General features: G+C 51.8%; 1 protein-coding gene across 1 annotated transcript in view; it reads left to right on the top strand.

The window, feature by feature from the left end:
- WSCD2 (WSC domain containing 2) overlaps positions 1-18,886 on the top strand; it is a 64,434-nt gene that overhangs the window by 41,512 nt on the left and 4,036 nt on the right. The window contains exons 4-7 of the mRNA XM_015413258.1: positions 1,923-2,044; positions 5,876-6,050; positions 8,182-8,346; positions 17,416-17,616. Of these exons, the coding sequence (XP_015268744.1) occupies positions 1,923-2,044; positions 5,876-6,050; positions 8,182-8,346; positions 17,416-17,616 (663 nt within the window). The remainder of the gene's footprint in view (positions 1-1,922; positions 2,045-5,875; positions 6,051-8,181; positions 8,347-17,415; positions 17,617-18,886) is intronic.

Raw genomic sequence — 18,886 nt, 5'->3', positions numbered from 1 at the left:
GGCGGCGGCAGCCTGGGTCGCAGAGCGTTCCGCACATACGCACGGAACACTCTGGCACTTTCGGGGGGATTTAAACATCCCCCCGAATTTTTTTCCAACTTTTAGCATTTTTGTGCACACATGGGGACTGGCCCACGTGTGCACAAACCTCCCCCTCCCCCCCAAGTGCCCCCGGAGCGCTGATTTAGCGATCCACACTCACGGGGGCAACTTGGCTATTAGATATATAGATATGCACTTACACACCCACAGCACTGGCCAATTAGGCACCCTCCTGCACGCAGGATAAAGCTTAGAAACCGTTAGGTAGCTGAAGCTGAGAACGAACACTCTCCCACGACACCTAGGGAAAACCCAGACACCACAACACCCTCCTGCACATCTGTATAGATAAGCATTTCGGCGCACAGCAGAGAAAGCACAGAAAGGAATGCAGTAGCAATTAACCTGAAAGGAAAGGAATAGCAACTAAGCAGATAAAGACCAAACTCCCCAACCTTCATGGCAGCATAGCTGACACCCTGCCGGAGATTTAATTTCATTTCTAGAGGCTTTGCAAGTTGCACCCTCTCCATCCAGTGAGGCCAGAGCGGAGCCTGTCAGAAGCTGCTGAAACGGAGTCAGGATGTCGCAGGAGGCCTTGGTGTTGTGTGAGAGCCGTGCTTCCTTCGTTCAGTCTGTACATGCTCAGCGGAAAAGCTGGCTAATGTGTCTGTTGCCTGAACAAACCCAGAATTGGGGTTGTCAGGTGCTCCCCCTGGCTACTGCTTGGGGATTGGGGGGGGGCATGGTTGTCAGATCCAGGATGGGAAACGCCTGGAGATTTGGGGATGGAGCCTGGGGAGGACCGGGAACTCAGTGGGGTACAGTGCCTTGGAGTCCACCCTCCAAAGCAGCCATTTTCTCCAGGGGAACTGATCTCTGTAGTCTGGGGGTGAGCTGTTATTCTGCAGTATCCCCAGGTCCCACCTGGAGGTTGGCATCCCTACCCAGAATGAGAATGAGAATAAGAAACAGGGAACTGGCCAGTGTTTGAGAGCCAGTTTGGTGTCGTGGTGAAGTGCGCGGACTCTAATCTGGGTGAACCGGGTTTGATTCCCCACTCTTCCACTCGCAGCTGCTGGATGACCTTGGGCAAGCCGTAGTTCTGATAAGAGCTGTTCTCGGAAAAGAGCAGTTTCTGTCAGAGCTCTCTCAGCCCCACCTCCCTCGCAGGGTGTCTGTTGTGGGGAGGGGGAGGGAAAGGAGTTTGTAAGCCGCTCTGAGACTCTGAGTGAAGGGCGGGGTATAAATCCAATCTCTTCTTCTTCTTAAGATGACCAAATGTTATCTGAACCAGGGCAGACAACGTCGCCTGTTGTCTGCAATGAATCAGTTGGGAGTTCTGCAGAACTTAGACATGCTGAGACTTTTTCCAGGCCCAGTGGGATTCTTCATGATGAGCAAGCCAACTCTGCTCACTTCCAGAGGTCTTTCCCCAGATTGCATGGAAAAGGGGAGCTGTTGTTTGGGGGGAGAAACAGTCCAGGTCCTCTTGGGCATGTCGCACTACTTGTGGGCTTCTCTGTCTCCTGCCAAATGCCACATCTCAAGAAACATTATCCAGATCAGCTTTCGAAATGTCTGAAGCTGCCTGACGCCAAATCAGACCATCAAAGTCCGTATTGCCTACTCAGACTGGCAGCGACTCTCCAGGGCCTCAGGCTGAGGTCTTTCACATCACCCCCTGCCTCGTCCTTTTCAGCTGGAGATGTTGGGGATTGAACCTGGGACCGTCCGCATGCCAAGCAAAGGCTTTTCCACTGAGCCACGGCCTTCTCCTTTTGCACTGTCCAGTCCCCGCAGAGGCTGACGTTCCAAAATGCACTCCCGGCTGATGCGCTCCCCATTTTCTGACTCTCCCCCTCTCTCCTTGCTTCCAGATGGCAGCGCCATATTCCGGGGATGTTTCCGCAGGCCAGAGAACGTTTCCGTGGCTTTGTTGGCAAGCCGGGTGATGAAAAACATGTCTGTGGACCGATGTGTTGACTTCTGCACCGGGAAGGTAAGTGGGATGTCCTGCCCGTGCATCCCACGGACAGGTGCCTGTGAGCATGGCCGTGGAATGCAACCCACAGAATTGTGCACCGACCGTACACCACCAAGGAGCCCAGTGCGCAAGAGCAGCATGTCTACACGGGCATTTAAAGTCTGGTCATTTTGGTCCTGAGTTTAAGGGGATGGCAACATTGAGTTTAGTGGATGCGCATGCCACAAGCTGTGCGTCCTCCCAAGCCTGGTTGTGGGGAATTAATGCCATAAACTTTGTTTATCTTCTTATGCCTGTTCTCCACAGTTTGATGTAGTGGTTAAGAGCGGCAGACTCTAATCTGGAGAAACGGGTTTGATTCACCACTCCTCCACATGTAGCCAGCTGGGTGACTCTCGGAGCTGTTCTCTCACAGGCGGTCCTCGAAAGAGCTCTCTCAGCCCCACCCACCTCACAGGGTGTCTGTTGTGGGGAGGGGAAGGGAAAGGAGAGTATAAGCCGCTCTGAGACTCCTTCGGGCAGTGAAGGGCAGGGTATAAACCCAATCTCTTCTTCTTCTTCTCTTTCTCTAGCTATTCTCTCAAGAGAAGTTCTCGAGTGAGCTCTCTCAGCCCCACCTTCCTCACAGGGTGTCTGTTCTGGGGAGGGGAAGAGAGAGAACTTTGCAAGTCGCTCTGAGACTCCGAGTGAAGGGCGGGATATGAATCCAATCTCTTCTTCTTCTCTTTCTCTCAGCTATTCTCTCAAGAGCAGTTCTCGAGAGAGCTCTCTCAGCCCCACCTACCCACCTCACAAGACTCCACAGCTTAGAGGGAGCATTGCTCACAGGGTGTCTGTTGTGGGGAGGGGAAGGGAAAGGAGATTCTAAGCCACTCTGAGACTCCTTCAGGTAGTGAAGGGTGGGGTACAAAGCCAATCTCTTCTTCTTCTAAACAGAGCTTCTGCCTGAAATGTTGGAAGTGTTACTATTAGAGTTATGCATGACCTCACTCCCTGACACTTTGTCAGTTGGCCGCACCGCCTGGGGCAGCCATTCTGTGGTTGGCTCCACCTCCTGCAGCAGCCATTTTGTGGTTGGCTGTGCTTCCTGTGACAGCCATTTTGTGGTTGGCTGTGCTTCCTGTGGTGGCCATTTTGTAGTTGGCTGTGCTTCCTGTGGCAGCCATTTTGTAGTTGCGCCCACCACCCCGTGTCAGGATTCCGAAAGGTGCCCACAGGCTCAAAAAACTGGGGCCTCCTGCTTTCGAGGGAGGACTGAAGGATTCTTTCGGTAGTGACCAGAACACCTTCATCACTGCCGAAGAGAGCTTGGCCTCTGAGGAGGCCCATCCGCACTGTTGGTCTTCCGCTGCGGTGGGGCGCTTTGGGCTGGTGGCATCTTCTAATTAGCCAGTTAATTGGACACAGCAAGTGACTTGGGAATGGCTCTGGGTGTCCTTGGCCCCGCAGTTGTCACCCGCTCCCTCGGAAGCCCGGCTCTCCGAGGTGGTAAATACAAACTCATTGCGGCGTGCCCCTTGATTAACCCGGCCTCGCCGCATCCCTGGGTATTAAATTGCCTGTCAGGTCTCGCGGCGGCCCTCATAACTCTGGCACTTGAAGACTCGAACGAGGGCACGGATGAAGGGCCGCGGGGGCTTTTAGCGGCCTTCCTTCAGGTGAGAAACGCACACATTATCTAAGCACCATTGGGCCACGCTTTTCAGAGCTGTATCATGAGCCTGGTTGTAGAACACCTCATGCTAGTAAATAACTTGCAGTTGACACTGGTAAGGAGACCAGAAGGGAGCAAGCCAGGCAGAGGTGGGGAGATCACAGAGCCGTCCACAGCTTGTTTCCCTACCCGGCTGGCATCTCGTGTACCTGAAAGAGTGGTTTGACGTGGCCCATCAGCCGGGGAGGAAATCAGGCTTAGGACAGACCTTCATTGCTCAGTGAAAAGTTGTCTGCTTCCAAAGCGTCCTTCCTGGATCAGTCATCCTGTCAAGCCCTTCTCCGTGCCACCAGAGGCAACGAGGGGCGGGGCCTTTTTGGTGGCTGCCCCCCAGTTCTGGATCGACCTCCTCCTCTCCCTGCACCTTTTGCCTTCGGTGGACAGGTAAGGATGCATCTGTTCCACCAAATGGATTGTCCCTTCTATGCTGACGCTGAGCTTGTGCTGAGCTCAACAGGCCGGCGGCCGGCTCTGGGTTGGGAAATCCCTGGAGATTTGGGGGTGGAGCCTAGGGAGGGTGGGTTTGGGGGAGGGGAGAGACATCCGTGGGGTAGAACGCCGTGGCATCCACCCTCCAAAGGCAGCCACCTTCACCAGGGGAACTGATCTCTGTCAGCTGCGGAGTCCTGTGGTCCCTCCCTTAACAATCTGCAGTCTTCGTTCCAGCATAAGCTGCTGTGAGTCAGAGCTCTCAGCTGAGTTCAGCTGAGCTGCAGCGAGTTCCCTCTTGCCAGTGGACAGCTGTACTCATAGAATCATAGAATGTTTGAGTTGGAAGGGACCTTGCAGGTCATCTAGTCCAACCTCCTGCACCCTGCAGGAGCGTAGCCGAAAGATAGCCCTATAACATACGCGAAAGATGGTCGTCCAGCCTCCGCTTGAACACATCCAGCGAAGGAGCATCCACCCCCTCCCGAGGCAGACTGTTCCACTGCTCAGCCACCCTTACAGTTAGGGAGTTCCTCCTGATATTCAGCCGGTAACGACTCCCTTGTAATTCCCACCCGATCTAGTCTTGCAATCCGGAGCAAGGGAGAATAGATCTGCTCCATCTTCTACATGACAGCCCTTCAAATACTTGAAGACCGCAATCACGTCCCCTCTAAGCCTTCTCTTTCCCAGGCTAAACAGACCCAACTCTCCCAGCCTTTCCTCATAAGACTTGGATTCCAACCCTCTCTGTGTGTCCTTGGCCCCGCAGTTGTCACCTGCTCCCCGCAGTTGTCACCCACTCTCCGAGGTGGTACCGCTTGGGACTTTGCTGTCGTCACTCTGGGTTAACCATTCCTGGAGCATTTGGCTTCTGCTTCTTTACGCAGGGCTTGGGATGAGACTGGGGCTTTATGTCCTCCGTAGATCAGCGGTGCCTTGTACTCTGTTAGCAGTGGGCGCAGGCCGTGGATAAAGAATGTCAATACAATAAGGAACAAACCGACCCTTCTGGGGCGGGGCGGCAGTGGGGCGGCTGCCACCCAGGCCGGTAGCTACAGTGGGGCATTTTGGGGCCTTTCCCCCTTAATTAAAAGCCCCGCCCCACAAATAGTCTTGAAAGGGGAGGGCTAGAAACAAACTTGGAGCCTTCCCCTCTAAAGACAGACATTCAGATTAATTTAATTCACTGTGTTTTAACTGCCCCTTTAAACATTGAAATGCCCCCCCGACCAAAAGAATCCTGGCTGCGGGCCTGCTGCCACCACACAGAGACAGAAGGCAGCCTGAGGGTGCTCCCTGACAGTGTGTGTGGGGGTGGCTGCCAAGGCTCTTCCGTGGCCCTCTGCCGCTTCCCCCGTGATGTCGTGATGCCGATCCTGCCCGAGAAGAGCATTTGGTGCCTGCTCCTCCTCGTCACTGTTTCCTTTGTCCATTTCGTAACCTCCCCTTTTTTTTCGAGCGGCTCAGAGTGGCCCACATGGAGAGTATCCCTTGCAGTCATTGCAGCAACGACCCTGTGAGGTAGGCGTGGCTGAGAGGATGCGACCTGGCCCAAGGTCACCCAGCGAGCAGGATGGGGGCTTGAACCCAGGTCTCCCAGCTTCGGGAACAGCGGCCTTTCTCCTTCGCCGCCTTTGCTATGGAATGTCTGCCATGAAGGTCTTTTTTGTTGGTCTCTCCACACCCACCCCCCGCCCCAGGAGTACCCTCTTGCAGCGCTGGCCGGATCCTGGTGCCACTGTGGCTTCCCCACCACCCTCTTCAATTTGCACGAGCGTGAAGATGAGCAGCTGTGCGCACAGAAATGCAGTGGCGAGGAATTTGAGAGCTGCGGCAACTCCAAGTATTTCATCATTTACCAGACTCAAGTGCAAGGTAAGAACATAAGAGAAGCCAGTGATGGATCAGGCCAATGGCCCATCCAGTCCAACACTCTGCGTCACACAGTGGCCAAAAATACCAGGTGCCCTCAGGAGGTCCAGCAGTGGGGCCGGGACACTAGAAGCCCTCCCGGTGTTGGCCCCCCCCGCCAAGCACCAAGAATACAGAGCACCCCTTGCCCCAGACTGAGAGTTCCTATCTATCCCTTGTGGCTATGAGCCACCGATGGATCTCTGCTCCACATGTATATCTGATTCCCTCTTGAAGCCGTCCATGCTTGTAGCTGCCACCACCTCCTGTGGCAGTGAGTCTTTTGGGCTTGCTCCTGGGGCTGGGGCAGTGGCTCCGTGGCAGAGCCACAGGCCTTGCATTCTGAGGGTCCCGAGGTCAGGCCCCAGCCTCTCCAGGTAAAAGGTCTCAGGGAGCAGGAGCGGAGGAAGAAGCTTCCTGTGTCTCAGACCAGGTGAGCAGGGGGACGCTGCACATAAGTGACCCACAGGTGTGAGCTCAAGAGCTGTCAGCGAGGGCCTGTTGCACAGTAGTCAAGCACTGGCTTTGCATGCAAAATGTCCCAGGTTCAGTCCTCAGTAGACCCTCCAGAGAAAGGGTCTCAGGCAATGCGCCCTCTAAGCTGTGGAGTCTTGTGAGCAAGAATCCTACTTGGTGAGCGACTGGCATTAAAGTTGGGAGCGAGCGATTTGGCCGCTGCATCAACTAGTTGGCTCTGGAGCCATCCCTTCCCGAGCGAAGGCGAAAATGTGTGAGCCGGAGGCTAAAAAACTGTGAACTCGCTCACGCTAACTCAGCTTAGAGGGGACACTGGTCTCAGGTCCTCTCCGAGGTTGGGAAACTCCCCTCTCTCTGTCGTGGAGCAACAGGCGGCCAAACCAGATGAAGGTCCAGCTCTGTCTATTGCATCTTCCCGTGTCTGCCCTTTTCCATGGAGGGTTCCTCATTTCTGGCAGACTGGTGATCTTCGGCCCCCTCTCCGAACATCCATTCAAGAAGGAAACCCCTGCTATTTCTTTTAATTACCAAAGAAATAAATTTCGCTTTTCAATGAAACAGTAATTAGTTTCAGCTCAAATCAGACATGGGAAACGACAATTTGCCAGTTGTGGGCAGCAGATGGCTGCTTTCTCTTTTTTCTTTTTCTCTTTTCTTTCTCTTAACGGTGTCCCCTCTTTTAAGGGCCCATCCATGTGTTCCGTTTGTTCTTTGGATGTGTAAAAAGGGTCTTGGGTGTATCCTAATGGAGACGATGAGATGAAACATGTGTTTGGTGTGGTGGTTCAGTGCGTGGACTCTAATCTGGGAGAACTGGGTTTGATTCCCCACTCTTCCACTTGCAGCTGCTGGATGACCTTGGGCAAGCCATAGTTCTGACAAGAGCTGTCCTTGAAAAAGAGCAGTTTCTGTCAGAGCTCTCTCAGCCCCACCCACCTCACAGGGTGTCTGTTGTGGGGAGGGGAAGGGGAAGGAGTTTGTAATCCGTTCTGAGACTCTTTCGGGTAGTGAAGGGCGGGGTAGAAATCCAATCTCCTCCTCCTCCTCCTCCTCTTCCTCCTCCTCCTCTTCTTCTTCTTCTTCTTCTTCTTCTTCTTCTTCCAGAGACACGGAGATAAGAGCCAGGACCAGTGTTCCCTCTAAGCTGAGTTAGTGTGAGCTAGTTCACAGTTTTTTTAGCCTCCAGCTCACACATTTTTGTCTTAGCTCAGGAAGGATGGTTCCTTCCAAATCGCTCGCTCACAACTTTAATGCCAGTAACTCACAAAGTAGAAATGTTGCTCACAAGACTCCCCATCTTAGAGGGAGCATTGGCCAGGACTGGTCGCTGCTCCCCATCTAGAGGCCGTTAAAAGGGGATTAGACAAAAGTGTGTAGGGCACGTCCATCACTGGCATTTAGCCAGGGTGGCAAAGTGGAACCTCCATGTTCAGAGGCAGTGTACCTCTCAATGCCAGTTGCGGGGCAGGGCAAAAAGGGGTGGCTTCGGCCTCTGCAGACCTGCTTGGAGCCTTGCAGGACATCTGATTGGCTGCCATGGGAAGCAGGGTGGGACCTTTGTTCCGACATGTGCCGGGCTTTTCTTCTGTTCTTACAGCCCTCTGTCATCTGTTTGCAGACAACCGGTGCATGGACAGGAGGTTTTTAACTGCTCGAGCGAAACAATTAATCGCCCTCGCCAGCTTTCCCGGAGCAGGCAACACTTGGGCGCGGCACCTCATTGAGCTCGCGACGGGCTTCTACACCGGCAGTTATTATTTCGATGGCTCCCTGTATAACAAAGGTGAGGGGTTTGCACCTTCCCTTGACTTGGTTTTCACACCTCTTTCACCTTTCTCGCATCAATTCTTCCCATTAAGAGCCAGTTTGGTGTAGTGGTTAAGTGCGGGGACTCTAATCTGGGAGAAGCGGGTTTGATTCCCCACTCCTCTTCCACTTGCACCTGCTGGTGTGACCTTGGGTCAGTCACAAGCTCTGGCACAGCTGCTCCTGAAAGAGCCGTTTGTGTCAGAGTTCTCTCAGCCCCCCCCACCCCACAGGGTGTCTGTTGTGGGGAGGGGAAGGGAAAGGAGTTTGTAAGCCGCTCTGAGACTCCCTTGGGTAGTGAAGGGCCATGGGGTATGAATCCAATCTCTTCTCTTCTTCTTAAAATCAAAATATGTTTGTCTTACGGATGATGCCAAAATGATGACAAGGATCCATCAGCAGCGGCAATAGACATAAGTGGTCCTGACGAGGATGACGTACAGAATCAGAGAGGATGGGGAAAGACTGACTCCGCTCAGGTTTTCTGGACAGGAAGAGGAAGTGTCTGTGGGAGGGAGGGAGGAAGGTGGCTGACCAATCACACTGGGGAAAGGGGGGGAGGGAGAAGCACGTCTTCCTTCCCCCATTGGCTTTCTTTTGCACTTGTTTTATATTTTGTCAACAGTCTTCTTTCTCTGTTTTTCACCGATGGCTTTGTCGATTTGATCATATGGTGTCCACATCTGTACGCTTATTATGCACCAGCTATAGCTGGGGTGAAAAGTTGAATATATTGGAGCTGCGGTGGCTCAAGTGGTTAAGACGCTGAACTGCAGGCTGTGGAAGGTCAGTAGTTCAGCAGTTCGAGACCCGGGTTGCCACATGACGGAGTGAGCTCCCATCTCTAGTTCCAGCTCCTGCCAACCTAGCAGTTCGAAAGCAAGAAATTGCAAGTAGATAATTAGGTACCACTTCGGTGGGAAGGTAACAGCGCTCCGTGTGCCTTGGTGTTTAGTCATGCCGGCCACATGACCACGGAAATGTCTTCGGACAGCGCTGGCTCTTCGGCTTTGAAACGGAGATGAGCACCGCAACCCTAGAGTCGGTTTCGACTGGCTTTTGAGCAAGGGAACCTTTACCTTTATAGCACGTATATGTGTAACTTGCCATCAAATCGCAGCTGACTTGTGGCAAACCCATAGTATTCTCAAGGCAAGAGGTGAACACAGGTGATTTAGAATAATAGAATCATAGAATGTTAGAGTTGGAAGGGACCTTGCAGGTCATCTAGTCCAGCCCCCTGCACTCTGCAGGAGCACAGCCGAAAGATGGCCCTTCGACATACCCGAAAGATGGTCATCCAGCCTCCGCTTGAAAATGTCCAGCAAAGGAGCATCCACCACCTCCCGAGGCAGTCTGTTCCACTGCTCAACCACTCTTACAGTTAGGAAGTCTCTCCTGATATTTAGCCAGTAACGACTCCCTTGACATTTCCACCCATTAGATCTAGTCTTGCAATCGGGAGCAAGAGAGAATAGATCTGCTCCATCTTCTAAATGACAGCCCTTCAGATACTTGAAGACCGCAAATCATGTCCCCTCTAAGCCTTCTCTTTTCCAGGCGAAACATTCCCAACTCTTTCAGCCTTTTCTCGTAAGACTTGGATTCCAACCCTCTCACCATCCTTGTTGCCCCCTTCTGGACACGCTCGAGCTTGTCAACATCCTTCCTCAAATGTGGTGCCCAGAACTGGACACAGGACTCCAGGTGAGGCCTGACCACAGCAGAACAGAGCGGAACTACCACCTCCTGTGATCTGGAGACAATGCTTCTGTTAATGCATCCTAAGATTCATATCTTAAAAATTCAAAAAATAATATAAAAATATTTATATCTTTAAAATCTATACAATACAGCAAGGGCAGAAATACATCAATTTCTTCCAGCTTCTCTTTTTGGGGGCCACACACCCTTGGCCTTCCACACTAGCAGCTGAGCTTATTTCTGCCTCTCAGACTTTGTTTAAGGCTCCCACTATGGCAGCAAGTGTCGCTTTCGGCTCCTGCTGGCCGGAAGATGACAACGCTTTCTACCCCCGGGTAGTAGCGTGGGGCCTTCCTCCTGCTGCTGTATCATTCGGTTAAGTCTCAGCACATTCTGTCTCTCCCCAGGAGATTGTCGGTGGCTGATTGATGTGGTGGGGCTTCCTTTGGTACAGTCGGGCTTGGTTTGAGGATTCTGTGGGTTCCCGCTAGGAGGACACCTCTCGCCTTTGTCTCCCAGGGATATTTTAAAACGCTAATGATGTAGGATTTCCAAGGGAGCAGCGTCAGTTTCCAGGCAACCGATCACAATTCTGCAAACAAGGGGGAGTTTTCGAGGTTCGCTTTCAGGGCTTGAGAGAGACCACGAGGTGGGCAAAGGCGGCAAAGAGAGGTGCCAAGATCATTGGGCAAATGTTGCCCCTTGTTCCCTGAACTCTGGGCCATCTGAAGGACTGAAGAAACCAAGGGAGTCTTAGCCATGAGCTCAGTGGAACACAACCCAGTAGGTGGCAATTAGGGATGGGCACAAACTGGGAAAATGTGGTTCAGTTTGTGACACGCCCGGTTCATGGTTATGAACTTTTAGCCACTTCAACGAACCAGTTTGGTTCATGAGGTTGGAGAATGCTCCCCTGGTGTGCTAGAGACACCAAACTTGGATTGGCTTTATCCCCCGCCTTTCACTACTCAAGGGAGTCTCAGAGCGGCTGACAAACTCCTTTCCCTTCCCCTCCCCACAACAGACACCCTGTGAGGTAGGCGGGGCTGAGAGAGCTCTGACAGAAACGGCTCTTTTTCAAGGACAGCTCTTATCAGAGCTACGGCTTGCCCAAGGTCATCCATCAGGTGTGAGTGGAGGAGTGGGGAATCAAACCCGGCTCTCCCAGATTAGAGTCCGCGCACTTAACCACTACACCAAACTGGAAAGGGCCACAGGAACTAAGCACTGAGGCAACCCTTCCTGCGCTTGTACTATCAGATTTTACGAGCTTGCCAGTTCAGCTATTGAACCCACCCCATCTTTATTTTCACACCGCTCTTTCCTCGTGCCCACCCACCCCATAAGGTGTACATATTTTCCAACATGATTTGTGACCGGAAGAGATCAAGCCAGCCTGGGCCATCCATGCAGTCAGGGTATACGTGGCATACGTTGGATGCATAGGTAGCAGGTCCATTGCGTAACAAATGTCTACGAGAACCAAATGGATCCTCGGTGTCAGCAGTGAAAACCATTCACAACGACATCACCCAGGGGAATAACATTGAACAGGATACTTCTGGGAGGGGCCAAAGGTTGTATGTCTTCATTCCATGAGTGATTATCTGGTGGGGTCTGCTGCCAGTGGAAATAATGATGGCTGCTAGCACAAATGGCTTTAAAAGAGGATTAGACAATTTAATGGGGGGGGGAGCCACCATCTGTGGCTATTAGCAGCGATGACTAAGTGGAAGCCCCCTGTTCTGAATACCATTGCTGGGGAGCAACAACATGGGCTGGGCGTTGGCCTCTGTGCCCTCTCCTTGTAGACTTGTAGGGACAACTGAATCATAGAATCACAGGATCATAGAATGTTAGAGTTGGAGGGGACCTTGCAGGTCATCTAGTCCAACCCCCTGCACTCTGCAGGAGCATAGTCGAAAGATAGCCCTACAGCATTAGCCAAAAGATGGTCGTCCAGCCTCTGCTTGAAAACGTCCAGCGAAGGAGCATCCACCATCTCCTGAGGCAGACTGTTCCACTGCTCAACCACTCTTACGGTTAGGAAGTCTCTCCCGATATTTAGCTGGTAACGACTCCCTTGTCATTTCCACCCATTAGACCTAGTCTTGCAATCCAGAGCAAGAGAGAATAGATCTGCTCCATCTTCTACATGACAGCCCTTCAAATACTTGAAGACTGCAATCATGTCCCCTCTAAGCCTTCTCTTTCCCAGGCGAAACATACCCAACTCTTTCAATCTTTCCTCGTTAGACTTGGATTCCAACCCTCTCACCATCCTGGTTGCCCTCTTCTGGACATGCTCGAGCTTGTCAACATCCTTCCTAAAATGTGGTGCCCAAAACTGGACATAGGACTCCAGGTGGGGCCTGACCATAGCCTAACTGGCTGGCCCCTGTATGAGACAGGATGCTGGACTACATGGACCACTGGTCTGATCCACAAGGGGCGTTCCTTTGTTCTTATGTCCATCCCTAATTTGAATCTGCTCCACATGTTGAGGGATAAATTGCTGGCTTGGAATGAATTCCAGCTTTTGGAGCTAAATGAGAAAACAGTTTATTACATCTAAACCCCTTTCCCCTTAGCAGACAGAATGTTACTGGATGTTCCGTGACATCCGAACAGTTCGACCAATCGCTGGGGAGACTTGTCGGTGGGAGTCGGCAGGTGACAATGTTGGTCTTGGCTCCGGTCGGTGAGATCGATGAGTGAGGATTTTTTAAAAGAATTATCTTGCTTGGCCATAATCCAGTAACAAAGCTGGCAATTGTATCCCAATCCTCCTCACTGCCCAATCTCCAAGCAGGGCAGGGCAATAAATCTGCTGCCACCACCACCCCGCCTGCTTGGCCAAGAGGCCAGTCTCTCCATAACAAATGAGATGTTTTCAGCTCAAATATTGTAGCTCCAGGAGCTTGCAGTGGTCTCTGCAGAATAATACGGCCAGCCTGCTCGCTGGCTGGGTCGTCTGGCTTCTGTCATAAGAACATAAGAACATAAGAGACGCCAATGTTGGATCAGGCCAAAGGCCCATCCAGTCCAACACTCTGTGTCCCACAGTGGCCAGAAATACCAGTGCCATCAGGAGGTCCAGCAGTGGGGCCAGGACATTAGAAGCCCTCCCACTGTTGACCCCCCCCCCAAGCACCAAGAAGACAGAGCATCACTTGCCCCAGAGCCCCTAGCTATACCTTGTGGCTAATAGCCACTGTCTCCTCGGCCTGATGGATTCGGCGGTTATCTATCTTTTTCTTTGCGAGTGACACGACAAAATTATTTACCTAGTTAATATTTTACTGGCAACGAGCTCGTTCTTTACTTCAACCCTCACGGCTCCTCCAGGGAAGACAATTCAGGAAAGCTGGCAGACCAAACTAGGTGTGATGCGAAAGAGTTGCAGTTTGGGCTGTAACAGGAATGGTGCTTGCAAGGGAAGGAGGAGGGATGGGTAACCCAACAATGAATCCAGCGTGCTGTGGAACACATTGTCACAAGATAATGCGTGGCCAGGAGTTATAATTGCTTCTTAGTAAAGGTCAAGGTTTCCCTTGCTCGAAAGCCAGTCAAATCCGATTCTAGGGGTGAGGTGCTCCTCTCCGTTGCCAAGCCGAAGAGCCAGCACTGTCCAAAGACGTTTCCGTGGTCATGTGGCTGACATGACTAGATGCCAAGGCGCACGGAATGCTGTTACCTTCCCACTGAAGCGGTACCTATTTATCTATTTGCAATTTCTTGCTTTCAAACTGCTAGGCTGGCAGGAGCTGGGACCAGAGACGGGAGCTCACTCCGTCATGCGGCACTTGACCCTTGGGTCTTGAACTGCTGAACTACTGACCTTCTGGTCTGCAGTTCAGCATCTTAACCACTGAGCCACTTTTTCTTAGTACTATGCAGTAATAAACATACATTGTCGATGTATTCATTCATGAGCCCAACAGTAAATTTCATTTGCCATTAAAAGAAAATCAGCCTGTGGAACCCATTGTCACATGAAAACTGTGATGGGCCATCATTCGTTATTCCTGCAAGATGACTGTGCAAAGGATTTTAGATAGCTTTGTAGGTTAGAAGTTCCATAGGGATTATTGACAACAATTTAATAAGCGGATCTCTTCTTGATTCTGTTGAGCAAAAGAAAAATGGCACCAATGGACAGTTGGGTGTGTTGGTTCCCAGTTTTTTCTTTTTTAACTTTCAGAGTCTGCCTCTCTCTTCTGTCCCTGTTTAGACAACCATTGCACCCTGATCAAATATGTTAAACAAAATAGGCCTTTAACCTTAGGAACAAGAGAGTCAGGAGGCAGCTAATTAGATCCAGCTACAGGATGACATCACTGAGGGCAAACAAAACCTGTGCCTATTCAGAATGCTTTGCCCTCACTCTGGATTGGCTTCATATGCCATCAGTGACATCATGACATGGCTAACCCTCATTGGCTATGTGACAGTTCTGGAGGAAAGAGTTATTTTTTCCTGACTATATCTGAAGTGAGCAGTGACTCACAAAAGCTCATGTTGAAATAAATGTTGTCCGTCTTTAAGGTGCCCCTGGAGTTTGGTTTTATTTTGGTGAAGAGGAGGCAGGCGACGGCTTCCAAAGAAACAGAGACATAGTCTGCAGGACCTAGGAGAGCTCCTAGGAAGCGCAGGCGTTGCACTAAAAGTTTTCGGCTTACTGGAGCCTTTAGGAAAGGCCTGATATCTATCTAAGCTTAGTCAGTGGTGACCTGAAAAAAAGCAAAGTAGTGCTCTGCCTTGGTCTCTCACTGGCCCTTTCCGCACTCTCCTTTTAATCCATGTTCACCACGGTGTCCTCCTAGCAATTCTACACTAAAATCAAATACAGCCAGTGCTCCCTCTAAGCTGTGGAGTCTTGTGAGCAAAAATTCTGCTTTGTGAGCTCCTGGCGTTAAAGTTGTGAGCGAGCGATTTGGCTGCTGCATCAATTTGCTTGCTCTGGAGCCCTCCTTCCTGAGCTAAGACAAAAACGTGTGAGCCAGAGGCTAAATAACTGTGAGCTAGCTCACACTAACCCAGCTTAGAGGGAAAACTGAATACAACTTTCATTTTATTCTGGGGTCCCCCCCCCCCCATTCTGCACTATGTTACCTTCCTTTAGTGGTCGGCCCGGTTTCAGTCTGCTGTTGCCCTGAGTTTTTTTGGATGCTGTTTTGCCATGGACTTAAATGGCCTTAACTTGAACACTGAGAAAATCTAGAGTGGCAGGTGAATGCAGAAAGGACCACAGTCCAGCTTCCCTGAATACCTGCTAGGAAAGTCTCTGGTAGGCTGACAAGGAATAAGGTGCAAGGTCCAAGCCGCAGAGTTTCGTGGGTAAAAATCGCCACCAACCCGGTGATCCTGGTGACTGAACATGAAGCAGAGAGTACCAAAACTTGTGATGAACCCCATAGAGGGATGCCAGGGAATGCTGTGCTGAAGCGATTGGGGTGGGGGAAAGGTTATCTGCAGCTTCAGCTGAGAACACGCCTGCCTATTCGGATGGCCAGATTCAAAATGGCGGGAGATCAGGTGCCTCCCTTTTGCTCTGAGGCCTTGGAAAGGCGGAGAGCTCCCCGCCGGAGAGTCCCTCAGGATGAGTTTCCGCTTCCCTTAAGCCGGTGGATATTTTCCCCTAATGAAGAAGCAGCAGCCTGCAAACCCCAGTGGAGTGAAACCAATTTGCAGAGTAAAGGCAGAGACCCGTGATGCGAATGGGCCCCGTGGGCCCTCGGTTCAGGAAGGCAGTTGGCCTCCTGTTCAATGGCCTTGGGTGTCATCCCTCACTTCAAGGAAACCGGACGTCCCTGTTTCTTCCCACCCTTCCCTGAATTACTGGGCAAGCTGAAGTTCTACAGCAAGGAAGAGGGAATGGAAACAAATGCTCTTGACCTTCCTTGCATGGAGACCGTGAAGACAGCTGGGGGGTGTGTGGAATGGGAGAGGGAGAGAAGTGTTTTCTTAGCAGAGCCACTGGGAGCTCCAGGGGATGACGGAGGCGCCCCGGATGCAGAGATCTGAGGGCCTTTAAAAACCTTCCTAGGGCAAGCAGATGGGGCTGGCAGGGAGAGGGGCTGGAGTACTGGAAGTGGAGAGAAAGGATGGAGGAGATTTAGGGGGCAGCTGAGGGTGGCGGAGGCCAAGCAGCGGAGAGATCCTGGGGGCAGAGAGAAAAGCTTCTTCTCGTGAAAGGGCTCTTGATGGGATTTCCTTCATTCCCACACCGCCGTCTATTGTAGCTACGAAAAAAACCCTGCACAGCTGCTGGAAGAGGCGTTCGAAGGGCCAATCGTGCAGATTCTTCTCTAGAAAGCTGGTTTCAGCAAGCATCGTGAGAGCCAGTTTGGTGTAGTGGTTAGGAGCATGAACTCTAATCTGGGAGAGCCGGGTTTGATTCCCCGCTCCTCCTCCACATGCAGCTGCTGGTGTGACCTTGGGTCAGTCACAAGTTCTCTCCGAGCTGTTCTCTCAAGGGCAGTCCTCAAAAGAGCTCTCTCATTCCCACCGACCTCCCAGGGTGCCTGTTGTGGGGAGGGGGAAGGAAAAGGAGATTGTCAGCTGCTCTGAGACTCCTTCGGGTAGTGAAGGGTGGGGTGTAAATCCAATCTCCTCCTCCTCCTCCTCCTTCGCTGCAGAGTTATCAGGCAGAAGGTCTTTGGAACAGGGCTAGGACTTCATTTTCATGGGTGCTGCTATTATGTAATTATGTTGGTCTGCCTGTCTCTGTTCTGCTGGAGAACAAGGCACAGAATTTAGTTTCCCCAATGTCCTTTCCATCCGTTTTTTTTTTTTTTAAAGAGCATATTTCAGATCCTTATGGCTGCAAAGATATTTTTGAAAGTGTGTGGGCAATTCCTGTGGAACTCTCAGAAGACGGGGAAGTGGGCAAGGAGGGTTGTTGTTGACAGGGAGCGAAGCAGACGGTTTCCTGCTCTGAAACCAAAAAGAATTATGACAAAGTTTATTGAATAAAGAAGGCACTGTGGGGACGGGCCCAAACTGCATATAATGTATGCCGGTCACAGAATTCCACTCCCTTTGGTGCAGAATTTTAATAATTCCAGTGAATACTGTGCCTCTTCTTGCTCACAGAACCATCAATGTACAGCACTGGCCTTACAGCGTTACGGGCAGATAATTTTCTGCCCCGAGGAATTTACTCTTTCGGAGCCACCGGTTTTCATCCAAACATATCTTGCAGTCTTGTTCTTCCCATTGTATTTTCCTTCTGTTCTGTCCCCTGTCTTCACCCTTTGTTGCCCCACCCCCACCAGCTGGTATTTATTTCTCCTGCTTCTACGTCATGTTTTTCTCTTCTTTTCTGCTAAAAACAAAGGGTTCAAAGGCGAACGGGACCACTGGCGGAGCGGGAGGACGATCTGCATCAAGACCCACGAGAGCGGGCAGAAGGAGATCGAGGCGTTCGACTCGGCCATCTTGCTCATCCGGAACCCCTACAAAGCGCTCATGGCTGAATTCAATCGGAAATACGGCGGCCACATCGGTTTCGCGTCTCACGCCCACTGGAAAGGGAAAGGCACGTAGGCCCGCATCCTGGCTCTGGTGGCAGCAGGCCCCTTGGTCTGATACTTCCCTTGATGGCCACATGGCACGAGAGGCCTCTGTTGCCCACTGATTCCAACTTCATGCTCTGAATCAGGGGTCATTTCGTAGAAAAAGAGGCGCAGGAGCTCATTAGCATAACTCATTAGCATAACATTTGTATATGTCACACCCCCTGACATCACCGGAAGTGTGTCAGAAGGCTCCACTGGACTGTTTTGGATTGCTAGCTATGGGGGGGGGGTGGACGCGCAGATCGGCCCTCACAGAAGAGGGAGAGCTTGTACCTGAATAAACCTTGGCCTTAAAGGTGCCACTGGGCTGTTTTGGATTGCTAGCAATGGGGGGGGGGTGGACACGCAGATCGGCCCTCACAGAAGAGGGAGAGCTTGTACCTGAATAAAACTTGGTCTGAAAGGTGCCACTGGACTGTTTTGGATTGCTAGCTATGGGGGGGTGGACGTGCAGATCGGCCCTCACAGAAGAGGGAGAGCTTGTACCTGAATAAACCTTGGCCTTAAAGGTGCCACTGGGCTGTTTTGGGCCAGGGGGAGCTCTGCAACTTACCTGGCTGTTTCTTGCTCCTCGTGGCCCAACTGAGGGCTGCTGGGAGCAGGGGGCGGGGCTTGTTGCGTGTGCCCTCCCCCTGGGCTCTTTACTGCCGGAGCTGCGCTCCTGTGCGCTCCTGCAGGAAATGACCCCTGCTCTTAATTAAGAGCATCTCCTTTTCAGGACAGAGGGCTCATTCGGCACCTGAATCTTGTTATGGGTAAATGGGCTTATGTCGCAAGGGTGCATGTCCAAAGTGCCCTTTGCTGGAATGAAACGGAGCCTCACAGCATTCTTAAACTGACTGTCTCTTTTGCAAGTTGGCCTTTGCTTTACATGCAGAAGATTGCAGTCTGAGTCCCTGGTAGCTGCAGTTAAAGGTTCTCATGTGCTGGAGACCTGGGAAAGAGCGTTCTCTGCCTGAGATCCAGGACAGCAGCTGCCAGGCAAAAGAGGCATAGCTGAGCTAGATGGAGCGATGGTCTGGCTCTGGCTCTGTCTCCCTTCCCCAGATCCAGGGCTATTTTGGGGCAGGAACGCCCAGGAACGGAGTTCCGGCTGGCTTCAGAGTTGGCCACACCCACTGCAGCCAAAACCTCTGCGTGTGTTGCTACAGAGCGAAGGCCTGCAGAGTGACCCCCCCCCCCGCGACTCCAAGGCGGGCGGGCCAGGGGGGCCCCCGGGAGGGGCAGGAA

Source organism: Gekko japonicus, unplaced genomic scaffold (assembly GCF_001447785.1).
Source record: "Gekko japonicus isolate JY-2015 unplaced genomic scaffold, Gekko_japonicus_V1.1 scaffold10, whole genome shotgun sequence".
NCBI classification, from domain to species: Eukaryota; Metazoa; Chordata; class Lepidosauria; order Squamata; family Gekkonidae; genus Gekko; species Gekko japonicus.
The sequence above is the reverse complement of the archived record's forward strand: the minus strand, read 5'-3'. Positions and strand labels throughout refer to the sequence as shown.